Genomic DNA, 21,120 nt, shown 5'->3' with positions numbered 1-21,120 from the left:
TGAATCAAATCAATAATGAAACCTGTATTGTGCCAATATGTATCCAATTCAAAACTCTACCCTGTAGCTTTGACATAAATGGGTTTATTTTTTATAGATTTTTGTAGCCTACATATGTCCCTTTTGAATATGCTTAGAATGTAAATTATAGGTCTTTCTTTGAAAAAGCCAGAGTTACTTTATTTGAAGGCTATGGGTTAAGGAATATTCAGAATGAAATCGTATCTTAAGAAATGCTCTTTAATAGAAAAATTACTTTAATGCTCCAAGTGAATGGAGTTGCTACAGGAACCTAATTGCTTTGACCCCCACGGTCTGGTGAAGTGCAATTCCACAGTAATAGAATTACACTGAGACTCAGATTTTTCCCTTTAAAATGTATGCCAAAAGAAAAAACATTGACCACACTAACCATACAACTCTATGCTCAATGACTACTTTGATCAATTTACACCCCCCAAAAAGTAAATTTACTGGAAAAACTGTGCAGATTCAATGTTTGGTTAAAGATTTACGATAAGATCTCCCTCAGTTCTTCTTGGAAATTGTAAAACTTGTCCTTGTGCTTAGAGTTGTATGGTTTTGTTAAACTTCTCAATCAATGTTTTTTGTTTGGTATACTTTTTAAAGTAAAAAAATCTTGTCTTGAAAATATCTTATTTGACATGCTTATTACTAAGTCGTTCAATCCTTTGGAGAAAAAGTCCTGAAACCATAGCAACCTACAGAAAACAATGCAAAGGGAAATGGGATACTAACACCTTGCCCAAACCGGCTGCGCACGTGCGCTATCGCGTGCTATCGTGCATAAATGTATTTTGCCCCCCCACACCAAACGCGATCACGACACGCAGGTTAAAATATCAAAACAAACTCTGAACCAATGACATTAATTTGGGGACAGGTCGAAAAGCATTAAACATGTATGGTATTTTAGCTAGTTAGCTTGCACTTGCTAGCTAACGTTAATTTGTCCTGTTTAGCTAGCTTGCTGTTGCTAGCTAATTTGTCCTGGGATATAAACATTGAGTTGTTATTTTACCTGAAATGGACAAGGATCTCTACTCCGACAATTAATCCACATATAAAACGGCCAACCGAATCGTTTCTAGTCATCTCTCCTCCTTCCAGGCTTTTTCATCGTTTAAATTATATGGTGATCGCATCTAAACTTTCATTGTATTACCACGACTACCGGCAAAACAGTTTTCGTCTTTCTATCACCCACGTGGGTATAACCAATGAGGAGATGGCACGTGGGTACCTGCTTCTATAAACCAATGAGGAGATGGCACGTGGATACCTGCTTCTATAAACCAATGAGGAGATGGGAGAGGCAGGACTTGCAGCGTGATCTGCGTCAGAAATAGGAACGACATCTATTTTAGCCCTTGGTGCCGCAGACGCTCGTTGGCGCGCGCAAGCAGTGTGGGTGCAATAATTGAATAACATGGGTTTCTAAATTTATTTTGCGACGCTCGCGCACGCGACGTGTCCGGTCAGCATGTTAGTCAGTTGCACAGCTGAATGCATTCAACTGAAATGTGTCTAGTGCATTTTCGCCCAACGCCTTAATCGACATACATGTCATCGGCACCCAGAGAGAGCAGTTGTTCTTGCCTTTGTTCAAGGGCAGAACGGCAGATTTTACCACCTTGGCGGCTCGGGGATTCGAATCATCAACCTTTCGTTTAAAACCCCAACACTCTTAACCGCTGGGCTACTTGCCGCCGGACAGTATAATTGGGAAATATGTTCGGGCCCAAATAGAGACAAAACGCATGAATATCTCATTTCCTCTTTGGCGTTCATTTGCACAGAATGATCAAATCCCCTTGTCATCTTGAAAATATGCATCTGAGCGTTTTTTATGATTGCTCTGTACAGTGCATCTGTCAGGAATGCAGAGATGTTGTTTGCTGTGCATTCCTTTTCTTTCGGGTGACGTCGAGTAAAGCGAACCATGTGGGATTTGTGCTTCTTTCCCCTTCGAGTCTCCATACAAATACTGAGGGGTTAAGCAAGTAGAGAACTCAAATTCAGCACACTGCACTCTTGTGCTGAGGAATCTGTCAATTTCCAGAGGTCGTTGAACTGGCACCACTTGCGTTGGTTTGGCAGAATGTGAGGGGGGAGTTGAGAGAGAAAGTCCACTTTTTTTATCTGCAGGCTCTGATTACAGAGGAAGTCTGGGCTGAATGAGCCATGGCTAGGAACAGGATTTATTGTTTTCATTTTTTTAAATACTGATGATTAGTCTCCTTTTCCATGTGAGTCAGACCGAACCACCCTTTCAATAGATACTTTCACATCACAAGTCTGTGTTTGATAGAATTGTATATTTTTCTCTTGTTTCCTACGCTCTCTTTTTATGCCAGTAGCAGAGCATAAAACAGCTCTATGGAGCCTGCCCCCTCTGTGTATTTCTATCTGCAGAGCTACGCAGGGCCTCGCCAACACGCAACCAAGTAAGGCGTGTGAGCCCTGTCTAACTGGGCTGCATCCAAGTGGTCCCCGTTTGACCTACGAGTTGCTATGCGGAGACCAAACATTCTGACTCTCCAACATAACTAGTCAAGACTTGGACTTCTCTGTCTAGTACCCTAAAATACAGAGGGTGGAGGTTCTGTGTCATACTGGAACTTTGAAAAGTATCACGTTTTCTCCCCTATTCAGTTAAACAGATGTAGGGTCTAGCTTCCCTGAACCTCCTTCAGCTGTTCATCACCTACACAGACAAACTGCATTGTCAAAATATCTACGTTGATCACTCTTGTACTCATTCACTCACTCTCATGGAATACTGCACATGTAGTGCAGTGAGTGCAAAAGGTCGCGTTTGGCTCTTGGCATGGTTTTTATGGCTCAAATGGAGGCTCCAGAGGGTTTTCATTCAATCTCTGAAGTTCCACAGGCCAGGCTATAAATGTAGGCTAGTAGCCACCCTCCCCTCTCTCTGCTGTACCACCACACTAGTAAAATCACAAGCCACATTTAAACCACAAGCTCTAATTACCCCCAATGTAAGGGAAGCGACTGACTGACTGGCATCCCTTATTTTTGTCAGCTCACAAATAAGTTACTGGGTGTGTCGCATCTATTGGCAGGAGGTGTAGGGTCGATTCCTTACACAGATGAACGCACAGTTTTGCAGCACAGTGCGAAATGTAAAAGCAGGTTCATGGTCATTGTCTACCTAGTAGACATGCATGCATGCATGATCAGTCTCACAATTAGTTTGTCATAGGAATGTTTAGTGCAACGGGACCTTGGATATATTGTCCCTTGTCCGTGCAAAGCCTGATCACAGCTGCTTGCCGTCACATGGTATACAGCACCTCCGCGCCACGCTCCCCCAATTTACAACATGCTTAGAATACGTTTCACTGCATAGCTCAATCACTCACTGTCAGTACGCTTGGCCAGCAGTGCACAGCTGTGTTATGTGACAAAATTAGTTACTCTGTCACAGTGCTACAGTACATACTCGCAATACCACCTCCCTCGTCTCACTGTCTGCAATCATCGTTGTCTCAGTGAGGCTTACTAGTCTAGACTCGTCCTAATTGAGCGCTGTTGTGGCCGTAAAGACAGACGGATGTAGTATAATTATGGCGTGGAAGTGAGTTAGTTTATGACAGAGCTTGGAAGACACGGTGAACGAGGAAGCGGCGTATCTTGTAGTGGTGAATCTCCCCGTCGCTCGGACGTCTCATCCATCATCATTTGGCGGCAGTGAGAGGACGGAGAGTGCCTGCCATCCCTCACGTCTCCTTAGCGGCCCGCTCAGGAGGCCGTTCCATCTGATTTCACATCTCCCTTACCTTGCGCTATTCACGTCTTCCTTCATCCTTCTGCTATCACATGGCCGCTGTGTTGTTTAATAGCTTCGTTGAGACAAAGAGGATGTTGTTACAGAGCAACAGGGACGCCTGGTTTCACCCCCTCTTGAATCTGTTTTAATGACCGCTTCTACGCATGTTGCAGCAAATGGTACAGTCTATATGTCAAACACTTAGCTTCCTCTATTGCTAGTCCTACGTTGATTGGTTCATTGTATTTAAGCCAGTACTCTTTTGGCCCTCCCGGGGTACATGGCCCATCTAGATTTCCACATTTCTGTGTTTTGCCCCATGGCCTTGGAGGAAAGTAGCGACAAGTGATTTAGCCCCTTTGAACCCGGCTAATGAATTATATGGCCACTTTGATCCGAGAGGACCCAGGTAATCACAGGAGACTGCTGAAATGATGGTAAGATGGAGCCTGCTAAATTGGTTTTCTCCCTTCCTGTGGATGTATGGACGGTGGCTGGGGATGGCCAAAAAAGGCATTGGAAGAGGGTAAAGCCATTGATGGCGTGCTGAGGCTGCTAAAACCAGACTGCTATTTGCAATGTCTCCTATCCACCTGTGGAGAAATGGGATTCTTCTTCTCCCCGTTCCTCGGACTCTGTCCCATCTCTGCTGGGTTGTGTACACCGCTGCTACGTTTCCATTAGTAGGATGTCCGCTCGGCTGATCAAGTGTATCTCCCAGCTGGGAGGTGGGGGGGGGGGGGGGGGGTAGTATCGAGCGAGTGGCCTCCTGGTGCGTAAAGTGAATGGTTGGCGATGGGCTGCCAGAGTTTGTGCGAAGCTCGATATGAGCATAATATGATTAATTACTTCTGCTTTCGGGTCAATGGGCCTGCGTTTAAACCGCGGGTCACCTCTCAGCCTAATGCATTTTAGATTCTCACCCTTATTGATAGAGAAATAATGAAGTCATGAAAAGCCAAACTCTCCCGTCAACGTTTCAACGATTATATGGTCTGAGAGGTAGTCTCCCAAAGTTTACAGAAAATGGCTGGCAGATGATGCGGAAACTTATGGTAGAATAGATTTAGAAATTCCACAACTGCAGTGTAGTGGAACAGCAATGGGCAGTTCCCAGTCTCTACATTTCAAGAGTAAAAACATTGATACAATTTCAGATTTTTTACAAAAAGTCCAGTGAAACTGATTCCGTATGGAACTAAACTCTTAAAAGCTGTTAGCTCTTACTACATTAGAAAAGCCACAAAGTGAACCATGTCAGATGGTGTCATTAACTATAAAATGACACCTTTCAAAATAGCCAGTCAGTTGATGACATTGAAAGTGACTGAGAGTGCCATAACTTCAGAAATACACACCTATTACAATGTTCTCTAATGAAACGCATTTAAAGAGTGGTTGATGCAGCTGACAAACTTTCCCCCTCAAACTGTAATGAAGAGAATAGTCTTCATCTACTGAGATGGACATGATAGGAAAGGGGGATACCTAGTCAATTGTACAACTGAATGCCTTCAACTGAAATGTGTCTTCCGTATTTAACCCAACCATTCTGAATCAGAGGTGCGGGGGGCTGCCTTAATCGACATCCATGTCTTCGGCGTCCGGGAACAGTGGGTTAACTTCCTTGCTCAAGGGCAGAACGACAGATTTTACCTTGTAGGGTCCTGGATGCAGTGGTGGAAAAAGTACCCAATTGTCATACTTGAGTAAATGTCTTGCTAGGTGACAGGGTAAATGGGTGACAGGGTAAATGTACATTTTCTTTAGGAATGTAGTGAAGTAAATGTAAAAGTTGTAAAATAAAAATAGTCTATTTTATTTTTTGGGGGGATCTGGACTTTACTAAGTAGTACTTTTAAAGTATTTTTTACTTAAGTACTTTACATCACTGCCTGTATGGCCAGTGGAATATGAGGTTGACTCGGAGCCATTCCTTTATCCCCCTGGGATCCCGCTCCCTTGTTGTTCTCCCAAATTATTTTGGGATTATCCTAATCTCCCTGACCTGGAGGCGGTCTGTTGTACTTGAGTTGAGGCCCGAAACTGTGAGGGCCTACCGGTCTGGCTGTTTGAGCTCTCTCTGCTGATGAAGGTACTGTAGATTGCAGCATGTGACATGCCCCTGTTGTTGATCTGTGATTTCCTCTCTTTGAACAGAGCCGCTGCAAATATTTTGGACCTTAGCTCACAGCCTGGCCGTACCGCAGGGCCCATTGCAATTCAGTGCCCCAGGGGCCCGTATACCGTTTGTAAAACACTGATTCCACACACCAGAGCACATAATTGCAAGGTGTTAAGGGAAAACATGTGGTGAGAAGCACAGGGTGTAAAGCTCTTGTCTTGTTTTTGTCTAGTCTTCCCAGAGAGTTATAACTTTGTGTTAGGCTGAGTTGCTGCGGCGACACGCAAGAGACAGTTTATCGCGGTTGCTCAAGAGTCATAAACGCATCGATGCAGAGATTGATGCATCTAATTCCCCCCGACTCTTTATTTTTTTTATTTCTGGGACCAGGCTGCTATCTGGATCAAGCTGGGGCAATACACGGCCTGACCAGCATCTCTCCTCCCCAATGGAAGATGTTAATCAGGGAAATCTCTCTGCCTCCTTATTGGATTTCCTCTAGAAGGAGAGATGACATTGGGAGAAAGCGAGAGAAAAGTATTCTGCAACTGATGATGACATGTAAATTGACCGCATTTTAAAAGCCTTTCTAAAGGCCTCCCAAACTAAGCGGCATTCTCTTCAGACAGCCCATTCTGACAGAGCTAAGAAGGGTCCTCGACACCTGGCTAGCTCCCTCAGATAAACAAAAGCAAAAAAAACAAGGCCGCAATGGGCCCATCAGTCCCAAACGGGTTTAGCAGTGGGATTCTCAGGGCTCAGGCTCGTATCGGTGGCACAGCCGGGGAGAGAGAGTGGAGAGATAGCAGGCATCAGGTTTTAAATTACCTGAGATTGCTTTTGTGCCTGGTGTTCTCTGGGGGCTGAGGGGAAGACAAGATGCTCATAAAGCCAGGAACAGGCCACAAGGGACCACCAAGCCCAAATGCACACTCGGGGGTTTCCCTCACCAGAGAGGACGGGGTGTTGGAGGCCATGTAATTGCCCAGCTGGGATGGGGTAGGAGGATGGTATTATTTCTACCATCTCTGTGTGGAATTACCTGTTATATAGGAAGCTGTTACTGGTGGAACAGGCGCTGCTAGGATAGGGAATGGGTACGAACCACATCTGCTCAGGCCTTGCATTGTTGAATTTATCAGGACACAAGCAGGTAGGCTTATGGGTATGACTCCTTATCAAGAACTGCCATTGCATTTTTTGTTGTTGTTGTGGTGATGGACATCACATTTATTTATAGTTTGCTTGTTTAGGCAGTTTTTCTCAATACTGTTGGTGTGTAATAGATTTATCAGGCAACAAAAGTGGCAGTTTTAGTCAGACACAAATGCACAAACTTTCCAGAATTATAAAAAATAACAACGTGAACCACATCCTCTGTTTAAGAATAACTACTGTAGTGGTACCGGGTCCAACAATAAAAGCCCTTTTAAGGAAAAACTTTGGAGGAATGGGTTCCATCATGAGGAGGAGGATTATTGATTGTGGCCGGTGGCTCAATGCCATGAAAAGACTGGAGTTTTAAAAATGCACAACATATCAGACTATAAAGGCCAATGGAGCGCCTCTCACACAGAAATCTGAAATATTTACCACATAAATCTTGTACCGGCTTTAGTGTAGCTTTGGTCTGTTTGCTTGTTTTATTTTCTTCTTGAAAGGCAGAGAAGATGACCGGGAAGAAGCGTTATCGATCGAGGAGGATGGAGGGAGATTGGGTCCTTTGAGGCACCGTCAGACCCTTTCATGTACACCCCAACGTCTCGCTAAAGTATTGCTCACTCATTTGCAGAGGGATCAATTCAACTGGCTGTCCACACATTTACTTTTTGCCAGACTGGCTCTGGAGAGTAGGGTTGGGTGGGATCCAGATGTTCATATAGTCATACCGTCCTTCTCTCATCCCGGGATTTATGGTATTACCGGTTTAGTACACAAGGGGTGCCCCCAAAAAAATGCTAAAAAGCCCAGAGTGCTAATATAATTTGCACAAGTAATAGCGAATGGAGGCTGCTAGCTAAATATGCCATCAAGTGCAAATGAAAATAAACAACATGCAAAGACCGGCAATCCATCTCATAAAGTTAAACATATATAGGTAGGTTTTTGGTGAGTTTAGACATTTCCAAGTGAATGTGAACGAGAGACATTGTGCAAATTTAAGATTTTATTTTACATTTTTATTATTCTTTTTATTTATTTGACTCCCTTTTTCTCCCCAAATTCGATCGAATTACGATCTTGTCTCAAATCTGAAACTCCCCAACTGGCTCAGGAGAGGCGATGGTCGAGTCATGCGTCCCCCGAAACATGACCCGCCAAACCGCGCTTCTTAACCCCTTTGTTATGTCAAGCTTAAATACGTTTAGGAGTGAACATTTGCTTAGCAAGTCACATAATAAGTTGCATGGACTCGATCTGTGTGCAATAATTGTGTTTAACATGATTTTTGAATGACTACCTCTGTACTCAACACCTACAATTATCTGTAAGTGAATTTCAAACACAGATTCAACCGCAAAGACCAGGGAGGTTTTCCAATGCCTCGCTAAGCAGGGCACCTATTGGCAGATTGAAAATAAAAAAAGAAGACATTGAATATCCCGTTGAGTATGGTGAAGTTATTATTTACACTTTTGGATGGTGTAGCAATACAGTCACTACAAAGATACAGGCGTCCTTCCTAACTCAGTTGCCAGAGAGGAAGGAAACCATTTAGGAATTTCATCACGATGCAAATGGTGACTTAAAAACATTTACAGAGTTTAATGGCTGTGATAGGAGAAAGCCGAGGATGTATCAACAACATTGTAGTTTCGCCACAATACTAACCTAATTGACAGAGTGAAAAGGAAGCCTGTTCAGATTAAAAATTTCAAAACATGCATCCTGTTTGCAACAAGGCACTAAAGTAAAACTGCAAAACATGTGGCAAAGCAATTAACTTTTTGTCCTGAATACAAAGTTTTATGTTTGGGGCAAAACCAACACATCACGGAGTACCATTCTTCATATTTTCAAGCATAGTGGTGGCTGCATCATGTCATGCTTGTCATCTGCAAGGACTAGGCAGTTTTGTCGGATAAAAATAAACAGAATAGAGCTAAACAAAATCATAGAGAAACCTGGTTGTCTGCTTTCCAACAGACACTGGGAGACACATTCACCTTTCAGCAGGACAATAAGCTAAAACACAATGCCAAATATACACGAGGAGCTTACCAAGACATTGAATGTTCCTGAATGGCCTAGTTACAGTTTTGACTTGAATCCCACCTTGTAACGCAACAAAATGTGGAAAAAGTCCAGGTGTGTGAATACTTTCTGAAGACGCTGTGTTCTAAAGATCTATTGTTGTGTTGTCGTCTGTGTCTTGCTACACCAAACAAAATGGGAGGTGATGGAGTGAAGTTGAGTTAAATTGCTATTCGCAGTACAATGCCAAGACCAACAGTCTGGGACTAAACACCTCCCTCTGCAACTGGATCCTGGACTTCCTGACGGGCCGCCCCCCAGGTGGTAATGGTGGGCAACAACACATCTGCCACACTGATCCTCAACACAGGGGCCCCTCGGGTGCACGCTTAGTCCCCTCCTGTACTCCCTGTTCACCCACGACTGCGTGGCCAAGCATGACTCCAACACCATCATTAAGTTTGCTGACGACAACAGTGGAAGGCCTGATCACCAACGAGACAGCCTATTGGGAGGTCAGTGACCTGGCAATGTCGTGTTAGGTCACTGACCTGGCAGTGTGGTGTTAGGTCACCTCTCCCTCAATGTGAGCAAGACAAAGGAGATGATCGTGGACTACAGGAAAAGGATGGCTTAACACACCCCCATTACATCGATGGGGCTGTAGTGGAGCGGGTCGAGAGTTTTTCAAGTTCCTTGATGCCCACATCACCAACAAACTATCATTGTGAAAACACACGAAGACAGTTGTGAAGAGGGCAGACAACTCCTTTTCCTCCTCAGGAGACTTATAAGATTTGGCATGTGTCCCCAGATCCTCAAATAGTTAAACAGCTGCACCATCGAGAACATCCTGACAGGTTGCATTACCGCCTGGTATGGTAACTGCTCGGCATCCGACCGTAAGGCGCTACAAAGGGTAGTGTGTATGGCCCAATACATCATTGGGGCCAAGCTTCCTGCCATCCAGGACCTATATTCTAGGCGGTGTCAGAGGAAGACCCCAAAAATTGTCCGATTCCAGTCACCCAAGTCATAGACTGTTATCTCTGCTACCGCATGGCAAGTGGTACCGGAGCACCAAGTCTATGTCCAAAAAGGCTCCTTAACAGCTTCTACCCCCAAGCCATAAGACTTAACAATTAATCAAATGGCCACCTGGACTATTGACCCTTCCCTTTGTTTTTACACTGCTGCTACTCACTGTTTATTATCTATGCATATTCACTTTACCCCTACCTACAAGTACAAATTACCTCAACTAATCTGTACCCCTGCACATTGACTCTGTACCGATAACCCCTGTATTTAGCCTCGTTATTGTTATATAATCTTATTGTTTTTATATATTTTTTCAACTTTAGTTCATTTAGCAAATATTTTCTTGAACTCCATTGTTGGTTAAGGGCTTGTAAGTAAGCATTTCACGGTAAGGTTGTGTTTGATGCGTGTGACATAATTCATTGGTCGCCTTCAAATAAAAAATGGTATGCCTCTTGGCATCATTTTAATGTCAAGGTGTCAAAGCAAATTGCAGGAACCCAAGAACAATCCACCAGGGATGTCTGGTCTTTGTCCAACCCATTCAAAGCAGGGCCTTGGACACATGCAGTACCATCCCTCTTACATTAGAGCAGACCTGAGTTGTTGCCAGAAGAGTGACCAGAGCGCATGGCCCTATTGAATTACATTACATGACCAGTATCAATAGCAGACAGCATTGAATAGAAAAGGTTTAAAAACACAGTAGTGCAAAATGACCCTTAAAATATCTCATAGGTCAATCAGAGACTCCCCTGCCACAGGTAGGATATCAAACTTAAGCAGCTGCGAGAACATTGCCTTTCAGTTTGTAGTCTCTCTGTCCGCCTCATATCAGCGGGTCATTATTAAACCGGCGAACTGCCCACACCGCCAAATAGTAAATGTGTGTTTACCTCCCCGTCGTCAAAATATAATCACAGCGTTGTAATCTTAACCCCCGAAACAGCGTGTTCCGGGGAAAAGGCCCTGCGACCTGCCGTCTGCGTCTGCCGATAACGGGAGGAGCGAGATTTTAAAAACTGTTGCTCCTCACCGCTGAGTAATTTTTTAAATAGCACTATCCAGTCTCCCCATGGGGAAGGGAAGAGCAGCTTTTTTCTGAGGGGTGAATAGAATGGGCTAAATATCTTTGTTGCTGAATGTTTCCACCTCTCTCTGCATTCTGTGCGTGTGGATTTAATGGCTCGACGTGGGTCCAAGTAAATTGATTCTACCATCGTGGGGTAAGGACACAGTGGCGGGCCACCAGTGGCGATGAATGAAAGAGCTATCGCCTGCAAGTCACTCTCCCTGCTCGCTGACTCCACTAGCACCACGCTGCTTCCAGTCATTTCAATAGAGAACACAACATCACATTCACTGGCTATTTTTTTTCTCTCCCTTTTGATATGGACCTGTGTATGTGTTTTTTGTGTATGTGTGCGCTGCAGATGCAGCAGTGTAAACAGCAGAATAGGCCTAAACATCTCTCTTCCTGACTACCGATCTGTGTTTCGTGTGCCATGGTCCCTGTAATGTATCAGTTGAATGTTCTCAGTGTTGTTTCATATTACCAACATGTAGGTGTGACATGGTACACTAACTGATTAGCATTGCCTGCTTGGTCTTTGACCTACTAGTCTAGTTGCAGTGTGCTACAAGGCATCTAATTGTTGACCGTGTTTTAAATCGAGGCTTGTGATCCTGTTGGAAATCCCCCCTATAGTTTCCACTCTTTGATAGTCTCTGATGTTACCCTTTGAATCTCTGCTCTCGGATATGTTGTGTACAGTAGACATGACAATAAGTTTCTCTCAGCACCAAAGACAACAAGCTTATCACTTCATCCTGTCTCTGAAAGCCCAAATGACTAGTTGTTCATGTAGAAACGAAATGGCATCAGAATGCAGAGATAATACACGCTTCTGTCAAAATCAGAGCAAAGCAGCTCAGAAAAATGTTTTTTGTCGGTGTTGTTGCTGCCTGGTAGGCGATCAGTTTTCCCCCCGCACAGTACACAACAAGCGCTTAAATTACATGCATCTCAGAGTCATTACATCTAAACCTTGACAAGACGTCAAAGCCCATGGTGTCGCTAAAATATATTTATCCGCCGTCTTTTCAAGGAATTGAATCACACCCGTGCAGCCAAAGAAACACCGCTTAAGGGTAAGCACATGGAAAGGCGGGGATTTACCCACTTCCTCTTTGAATATGGCAATACTGAGCTTTTTGCCTTGCTTTATTTACTCCTTCCACGATATGTGGTTGATATGTTTTGTGTGTGTAAATCCTCTGTCAATTTACTGAATGTCACACTGGGTTCTGAACAATATGTGAGCGATGCTCTCAGCCGGACTTTTTTTATTTATTACAAAGGCAGGCCTTTGTTCAATCACCTCAGAACTTGTTTATACACAGAGGACATTGCACATAGCAGCGTATTTATATTCTACCTGACCTGTTATATTCATGTAAGTGGAAGTTGAATCCAATCAAAGCCGGCTTCCCTCCATGGCTACTGCCAGGTATACAGATATCAGTTAGAAGCAGTTGTGACAGGGAAATCTGAAAGTGTTCTCAGGACGGTTGTCAAGTTGTGGTAGAAGCTGAAGTTGTGGTGTTCCTCTGTCTGTGGTTGTCATAATGTCAGGTTTGCCTGTTACTATTAGGCGTTTGTGGGTGTGTGGTGAGCTTTTTGACAGCCTCATAGTGGTAGTTCCGATGGTAGCATGACCTGTAGTGGCTGTGATGACATTGGAAAGCCTATGCTACTGTACAACACTAGATAACCAAGAGTATGTGGACACCTGCTCGTCGAACATCGCATTCCAAAATCTTGGCCATTTAATATGGAGTTGGTACCCCTTTGCTGCTATAACAGCCTCCACTTTTCTTGGAAGGCTTTCCCGCTAGATAATTTTTTTATTTTATTACCCCTTTTTCTCCTCAATTTCATGATATCCAAATTGATAGTTAGTCTTGTCCCATCGCTGCAACGAGGCGAAGGTCGAGAGCCGTGCGTCCTCCGAAACGCAACCCTGCCAAGCCGCACTGCTTCTTGACACAATGCTCGCTTAACCCGGAAGCCAGCCGCAACAATGTGTGGGAGGAAACGCCATACACCTGGCGACCGTGTCAGCGTGCATTGCACCCGGCCCACCACAGGAGTTACTAGTGCGCGATGGGACAAGGACATCCCTGCTGGCCAAACCCCCCTTTAACCTGGAAGACGCTGGGCCAATTGTGCGGCAATTGCGCGGCCGGCTGCGACAGAGCCTGGACACTAACCCAGAATCTCTAGTGGCACAGCTAACACTGCGATAGACCACTGCGCCACTCGGGAGGCCTAGATGTTGGAACATTGCTGCGGGGACTTGCTTCCATTCAGCTACAAGAGCATTAGTGAGGTCGGGCACTGATGTTGGGCGATTAGGTCTGGCTCAGTCGGCATTCCAATTCATCCCAAAGTTGTTTGATGGGGTTGAGGTCAGGGCTCTATGCAGACCAGTCAAGTTCTTCCACACAGGGTTCTGTATTGAACTCACTTTTTGCACAGGGACATTGTCATGCTGAAACAGGAAAGGTCCTTGCCCAAACTGTTGCCACAAAGTTGGAAGCACAGAATCGTCTAGAATGTCATTGTATGCTGTAGCGTTAAAATTTCCCTTCACTGGAACTAAGGGGCCTAGGCTGAACCATGAAAAACAGCCCCAGACCATTATTCCTCCTCCACCAAACTTGGCACTATGCATTCGGGCAGGTAGCGTTCTCTTGGCATCTGCCAAACCCAGATTAGTCCATCAGACTGCCAGATGGTGAAGCATGATTCATCACTCTAGAGAACGCGTTTCCACTGCTCCAGAGTTCTATGGCAGGGAGCTTTGCACCACTACAGCCGACGCTTGGCATTGCGCGTGGTGATCTTAGGCTTGTGTGTGGCAGCTCGACCATGAAAGCCCATTTCATGAAGATCCCGATTTTAACAGTTATTGTGCTGACGTTGTTTCCAAAGGCAGTTTGGAACTCTGTAGTGAGTGTTGCAACCGAGGACTATTTTTACACGCTCCGCACTCGGCAGTCCAATTCTGTGTGCTTCTGTGGCCTACCACTTCACGGCTGAGCCGTTGTTGCTCCTAGACGTTTCCACTTCACAATAACAGCACTTACATTTGACCGGGGAAGCTAGGCAGAAATTTGATGAACTGACTTGTTGGAAAGGTGGCATCCTATGACGGTGCCACGTTGAAAGTCACTGAGCTCTTCAGTAAGACCATTCTAATGCCAATGTCTGAAATAGTCGAATCTGCTAATTTGAAGGTGTGTCCACATACGTTTAGATGTATAGTGTATGTATTACTGCAGACAAAGCTACAGGAGTTGTATTCTATAATTTGCTTCCTTGTATTTTCTCTCTCTTTCTGCCAGTGTTGAATTTTTTTCTATTTCTCTCCCTCTGTCCCACTCTTACATGAACTACACAGTATGCCTTATTGAATGTGCTGTGTTACTCCAGCACTGGTTCTAAATCCTATTTTGTTGTATTCCTCAGGTGACTGTAACTTTGAGGGGCCCTACACGGCATGCGGCTACAGCCAGGGTAAGGACGATGACTTTGAATGGGAGCAGGCTAACACCATGGAGAGGCCGTCGCCCAACCCCTGGATGCCCACGGGTCAGTCTTCATCCTCTTCCTCTTTCTCACCCCTCCCCCTCCCCACCCAAACAGAAAGCCCCTGAAAAACAGAGAACCCATTCAACCCAATGACCCACTCACTCAGCACTAAGCATTTGCTCTTATTGTATTATCAAGGGAACGTCTCCCAAAGAGAAAATCCCCCAACTGGGTATGACTGTGATCTCTTCTACAGATAAGGTGGTTCCTTTTGAATGTTTACTCTCTTAAAGGAAACGTGGCAGATTTACACTCTGCTCAGCATTGGGCTGTATTCAATGTCATTACTCTCCCTTTGTTGGGCCCGCAACTCATCACCTCACTTCGATGGGGCAGCAATAGTCGCAGTGAAATGTTGTGCCAACGTTGAGAAATAGCTTAGTGATGGCACCCGCTTTGACCTTTCTAATGAGGTCTACAAGACAGTGGCTCTTCTGTGTGAGCAGAGGTTTCTGTGGATAGAATGAGCACAGGATGAAACGGTCTATAGTCTCCGACGGCACAGCCAGTGTGGATTCATCTATGGTATTCATGGAGGAATGATGTGTTTACAATGCCTCTGCAGGCCGGTTAGTGCTGGTTATTGATTAACATCTAGCCCAATAGTTGCCAGAGGAAGATTTAGCTACACTAGAGATTAATGATGTCCAGGGTAATTATTATATATTTTTTTCATATACAGGGTTAACAAACAGCTTCCTTTTAAATCTGATGAATTTCATGAACACAGTTTTTGTTGTGCAGTTTGTCCGTATGTAGCTGTGGCTTGAAACGCCAACAATTTAATGTTTGATTTTGTAGAGCTATTGTCAGAGCCTATTTCATAGATAAAATAGAATTAAAATGCTCTTTCATATATCATGTTTTAGTTGCCATTTCTGATAAAAAAAATAAAAAAAACAAGAACCCCTTGTCAGATGCTCTTCAATTATTTCACATAAATTGAATCTCCTCCACAATGACATTGAAATACATTTAAGAAATGTTCAATGCCTCTTTCATTTGCTGTACAATGAGCTCCCCCGGCACAGCATTGATCGCTTCCTCAATTTCAAACGGAAGAGTAATTGCCACAAAGGGAATCGACTAGCACCCTTTGATAATTGACTGAGGATGAAGAGGAGGCCACTCAGTCACTCGATAACAAAGGTGACGCCTTTGGACAAATGGACCCCTGTTTTCCCTCTTAAATCTGATAAATCAGAGGCCCAATTCGCATGAAAGCCACATCTCTTCGCTCTCACTTTCTCTGCTCTCATCCAGCTTGCCAACTGACAGCCAGGCTAGAATTAATTACCTGGACATTTGCTAATTTCATCTCTTTCCCACCTACTCCACGTCCATCGTCCAATGCCCTCTCTGTCTGAGAAATGACCTGACATAGCCAGGGAAGACGGGGAGGTGTTTACTTTTCCATTGGAAGGGTGATTTATGTGGCTACAATGGGGAGGCGGCGTAAGTTTAAAGCGTGGCTCGGCAGAGGGCTGTGACATAGTCAGGCCCTGGCTCCAGGACCTTTTTAATTGACACCCGCTATGGCGACGGAACTCTGGTTGTGGCGGTCCAGAGGCCACTGCATTAGCATCATATTGTTTTCTCTAAGGAGCATCCCTTCTCTCTGATTGCAGCTGCCCCCCCCCCCCCGTTATTGCCTACCCTCAATATCCTTTGCTGTGATTTACACACCGGAGTATGTAGGTGCTGCGGAGAGCAATAAATCAAGCTTCTACCTTTAAAAAAAAAATGTACTCACCCCTCACGCTGCATTGTTGTCAGCGGCCAGTTAGGGCGATGTCATGCGAACGTGTGAATGTTTTTTGGTATAGTAAATGCTCAAAGCTAATTTGAGCGCAACTGACAACTGTTGAGATTTATATATCTCTCTCTATGTATAACAGGTTATGTCAGTTGGGCCTGTGCCAGTCAGTATTACATATTCGTGTATGATTAAGGAGTGGCCTGTCGTAATAGTAGGACTATATATTCCCCCTCTCGTCTTACAGCTAAGTTCTATATCCAAATGTTTCCACCAGGCCACATTACGTTATGTCTTGCTCATAGAAGTAATTCTATTTCTATCATGTCTGCCTTCCATCCAGGAGAGGACAGGGGGGTGGCTGTGTTCTCTGCTCTGGGAGATAGAGTGCTAATTAAGAGCCATAAGAAGTCCTATGACCCCTGTTTGAGGAAGTGGGCCAAGCACGGCGAGGTCTGGGGAAAGGCACTTGAGGGCAAGAAGGACACAATGGCCACTGGCCTGACATGAAATCTAGGTCTGAATGACCTCTGACCCTGATGGCCCATAGCCACCTGCTGAGATGTAGGGGGAGGGTTGTAAGTGGGTGTAGCTACACCCTAGGGTGTCTTATAACATGTCAGAGGGACACACTGACTGGACACAATAGAACAGAGGTTATACATGCCATGTTAGTATCTCAATCATCCTGACCTATGGCTCTGAGGCGTTTGAAGAGTGGCCAAAGAGCTCAAACCCATCAACACAGCACGGCTCCTTGGATGAGGCTGGCCGTCAGAGTCAGTCTCAGAACTCACTGACTGGACCTCACGGTCTCCCAGTCTGTTGGCTGTATCTAGTTACCAGACTTGCTGTCTTTCTGAGGCTTGAAATTATTCCCCACCTACTGCCATAACAGGTGTAAACCCACTTTGTTGCTTTTAGGGTTTATCTATCCTGCTGCATCTCTCTGAGATCCAACCAGCGCTAATGGCGTGGTAAATCCAAATGCTTGACTTCGGACTTCCTCCGTTACCAAAAGGATGGAGATGGAATTGACTCGGAGCTCTTCAATACAAGGTTGTAATGTGGTCAAGTAGCCTCGGAGAGTGTCCGACTTTGTCTCCCGTGTAGATAACGCAATTCTGAACCCATTACGTCTCTGTTGGCAATTCATCTTGGGCAAAACGTTACTGTTTGTTTCAGATGGAGAACAGAAGTGGCGAGATACCGTTAAGTTTTCTCCTCATTTAACCTTCTGATGGTCACGTTGTAAACATGTCTGTAAAATCAAATCAAATGTTCCTTGGTGTCCACAAAGAGAACCAGCCCTAGTAAAACATTTTTTTATTTAAGACCAAAGGGGAGGAAAGTGGCTTCACTAATGGACAAACCACCTCTGCATTTGCCGGCGTGCCTTTTTAGATGACGTGTAAAAGATGGACCCATATTCAGGTACAGCCCCCCATATCTAGGGAAACATAAGCTGGTGAATAATAGGGTCTCTGTCTGGGTGAGAGGCAAACCGTGAGTGGGCAAAACACAGACGTTCACACATCCCTTCCGTAACAGTCCCATCATGCATTACACCGACAAGTATCGCTTTGCAGCGTGACGGAGGGAACTCATTCTGAAATGGCATTATTGCACGCCACTACTCTCCTCATCCATCAACAGTCGAACGCAGAGCGATCTCACTGTCAGCAAACAGACTCCCGGTGTATCCAAACCCCCAGTAAAGTTGTCTGTACTGTGGAAACGTTAATAACCTGTGAGAGTGCAGTAGGGCTAAGTCAGATGACCGTGCTGTTCTGCTCTAATGAAAGAATCCTATCGTACTGCTGTGACTAGCGTGTTATTCCAGCTTTGTGTAATGCGAGCGCCACCGTGGAAAGAAGGTTAAAAGTGAATGACCCATGTAACTGCTGACCTAGCTGGCCTATCAGATCTGGGTTTACTGTACTGAGCTACTTCTTCCTTCAGTGTGTGGGAGCGGGGAGCATGTGATGTTGATGTGATGTTTTTTTCTTTCTTTCGCTCTACTCTTGCTCTCTCTCTCCCCCCTTTCGAAATCCAGATAACGTTCATAGTTTGCACAAATGAGGTAATTGCCTCAGTGCTGTGTGCAATTTGCACTCTCTCTTTCCTCGCACAGCTCAAATACTGTTCACTTTTTGGTTCTGAGATGAATGTCAATAATATTGTGTTTTAAAATAGTAAAAGTGTCATACTACTTTTTTAGCGGTTGATCTAGGGTACATGACTAGATTTACACGCTCCAGTGGAGCATTCTAACTGGTAAATTTCATAATGTAATTTTGTCATCATACACAGCTGGTCTATTCACAGACGGTGTCAGTGGGTCCTTGTACAGTAACTCTGAAAGAGTCATGGTAATGCTCCCTACTCCCTACAATATAAACGCAACATGTAAAGTGAAAGATGACAGAATTTGTCCGTACGCACAAACAGCTTCTTTCTCAGAAATGTTGTGCACACATTTGTTTACATCCCTGTGAGTGAGAATTTCTCCTTTGCCAAGATAATCTGTCCACCTGACAGGTGTTGCAGGTAAAGAAGCTGATTAAACTACATGATCATAACACAGGTGCAGCTCAAGCCACAGATGTCTCAAGTTTTGAGGGATTGTGCAGTTGGCATGCGGAAATGCAGGAATGTCCACCAGAGCTGTTGCCTGAGAATTTTATGTTCATTTCTCTACCATAAGCCGCCTGACTTTAAAAAAAAGAAAGAATTTGGCAGTACGTCCAACTGGCCTCACAACCGCAGACCACGTGTAACCACGCCAGACTGGGACCTCCACAGCCGGCTTCTTCACCTGTGGGATCTTCTGAGACCAGCCACCCGGACAGTTGCTGAAATTGGGGGTTTGCACAAACGGTCAAAAGAACGTCTCAGGAAAGCTCATTTGCGTGCTTGTCATCCTCACCAGGGTCTTGACCTGACTGCAGTTCGCCATTGTAATTGACTTCAGTGGGCAAATGCTCACATTCGATGGCCACTGGCATGCTGGCGAAGTGTGCCCTTCACGGATGAATCCTGTTTTCAACTGTACCGGGCAGATGGCAGACAGCGTGTATGGTGTTGTGTGGGCGAGCGTTTGCTGATGTCAACATTGCGAACAGAGTGACCCATTGTGGCGGTGGGGTTAGGGTATGCGCAGGCATAAGCTACGGACAACAAATACAATTGCATTTTATCGATGGCAATTTGAATGCACAGAGTTACCGTAATGAGATCCTGAGGCCCACTGCCGTGCTATTCGTCCGCCAACATCCCCTCATGTTTCAGCATGATAATGCAAGACCCCATGTCGCAATTATCTGTACACAATTCCTGGAAGCTGAAAATGTCCCAGTTCTTTCATGGCCTGCATACTCACCAGACATGTCACCCATTGAGCATGTTTGGGATGCTCTGAATCAACGTGTACGACAGCGTGTTCCAGTTCCTGCCAATATCCAGCAACTTTGCACAGCCATTGAAGAGGAGTGGGACAACATTCCACTGGCCACAATCAGCAGCATGATCAACTCAATATGAAGGAGATATGTCGTGCTGCATGAGGCAAATGGTAGTCACACCTGATACTGGGTGTTTCACAAACTGGATACTACCGTGCTCCGAGCACGCAAATTGGAGCACGGCAGGGTCGGCGTATGAGTCCGACTCAAAGTATGCGAAATGGCGCAGGGAAGGCACTTGAATGCGTACTCCGTTTGTGTGCATAATTTATTTTGAAGCACGCATCGATGCAAGCTTCAACGGAAAGTATTCAAAGGAACATGATGCAACCACGTAAAAAATGACTCACATTTTCTTAAAGTCAATGACTGAAGCAAGAGAAAATATACTCCGACTTCAGAATTAAATGTTGCCTATTCACATCATCACATATGTTGCCTGACTACAATATTTTAGTTTGATACCTTAATTAACACAGCATGTATTTATTAACTGGTTAGCTGAACTTGGCCAGAAAGAATTGTTAGTTAGCTACCCACAAATAATTGACATCTACCTTGGATAACATTGATTTTAGGTCATTGTTGCCTATTATACTATCTGGTTAGCTACATTATTACGATTAACATAAACGTTTGCTTTGTGTATATCTTGTTTCATCTATTGCAATTGTCCTGGCTAGAAGAAGGAAGGTTCAGTGAATGGGTAAGTAGATAGTAAGTCAATAGGCTTAACTGGCTGGCTAGCTAGCTAGCTAACCATGAATAATTTTCATCACATATATCTAGCTGATAATTATGAAGTAAAATGTTTGCTTTGTGTATGTCTTGTTTAGTCCCTATTGTTGCCATTGTCCTGGCTGGAAGAAGGTTCAGTGAATGGGAGATGCAGCGTGAGGTAATACAGTAGGGGGAGTGTGAGTGCTTCTCAAATATGTTTTATGCGTTCTCCACACTCTTGTACTCACAAGAACGTACTCAAGAGAACGTACCCGGAGAATGCACTTGGAGCATGGTAGTATGCATTATTGAGAAACACCCAATGCCTGGTTCTGATCCACTCCTCTA

The 21,120-nt window shown here is 44.6% G+C and overlaps 1 protein-coding gene across 2 annotated transcripts in view; it reads left to right on the top strand.

Annotated features, from left to right (window-relative positions):
• The window catches only part of LOC120051029 (receptor-type tyrosine-protein phosphatase mu-like), a 315,310-nt gene that overhangs the window by 46,408 nt on the left and 247,782 nt on the right, over window positions 1–21,120 (top strand). For both annotated transcript variants that reach the window (XM_038997620.1, XM_038997619.1), the window contains exon 2: window positions 14,710–14,832. In XM_038997620.1, the coding sequence (XP_038853548.1) occupies window positions 14,710–14,832 (123 nt within the window). The remainder of the gene's footprint in view (window positions 1–14,709; window positions 14,833–21,120) is intronic.

This window comes from Salvelinus namaycush, chromosome 7, assembly GCF_016432855.1.
Source record: "Salvelinus namaycush isolate Seneca chromosome 7, SaNama_1.0, whole genome shotgun sequence".
In the NCBI taxonomy this organism is placed as follows: Eukaryota; Metazoa; Chordata; class Actinopteri; order Salmoniformes; family Salmonidae; genus Salvelinus; species Salvelinus namaycush.
The sequence above is the reverse complement of the archived record's forward strand: the minus strand, read 5'-3'. Positions and strand labels throughout refer to the sequence as shown.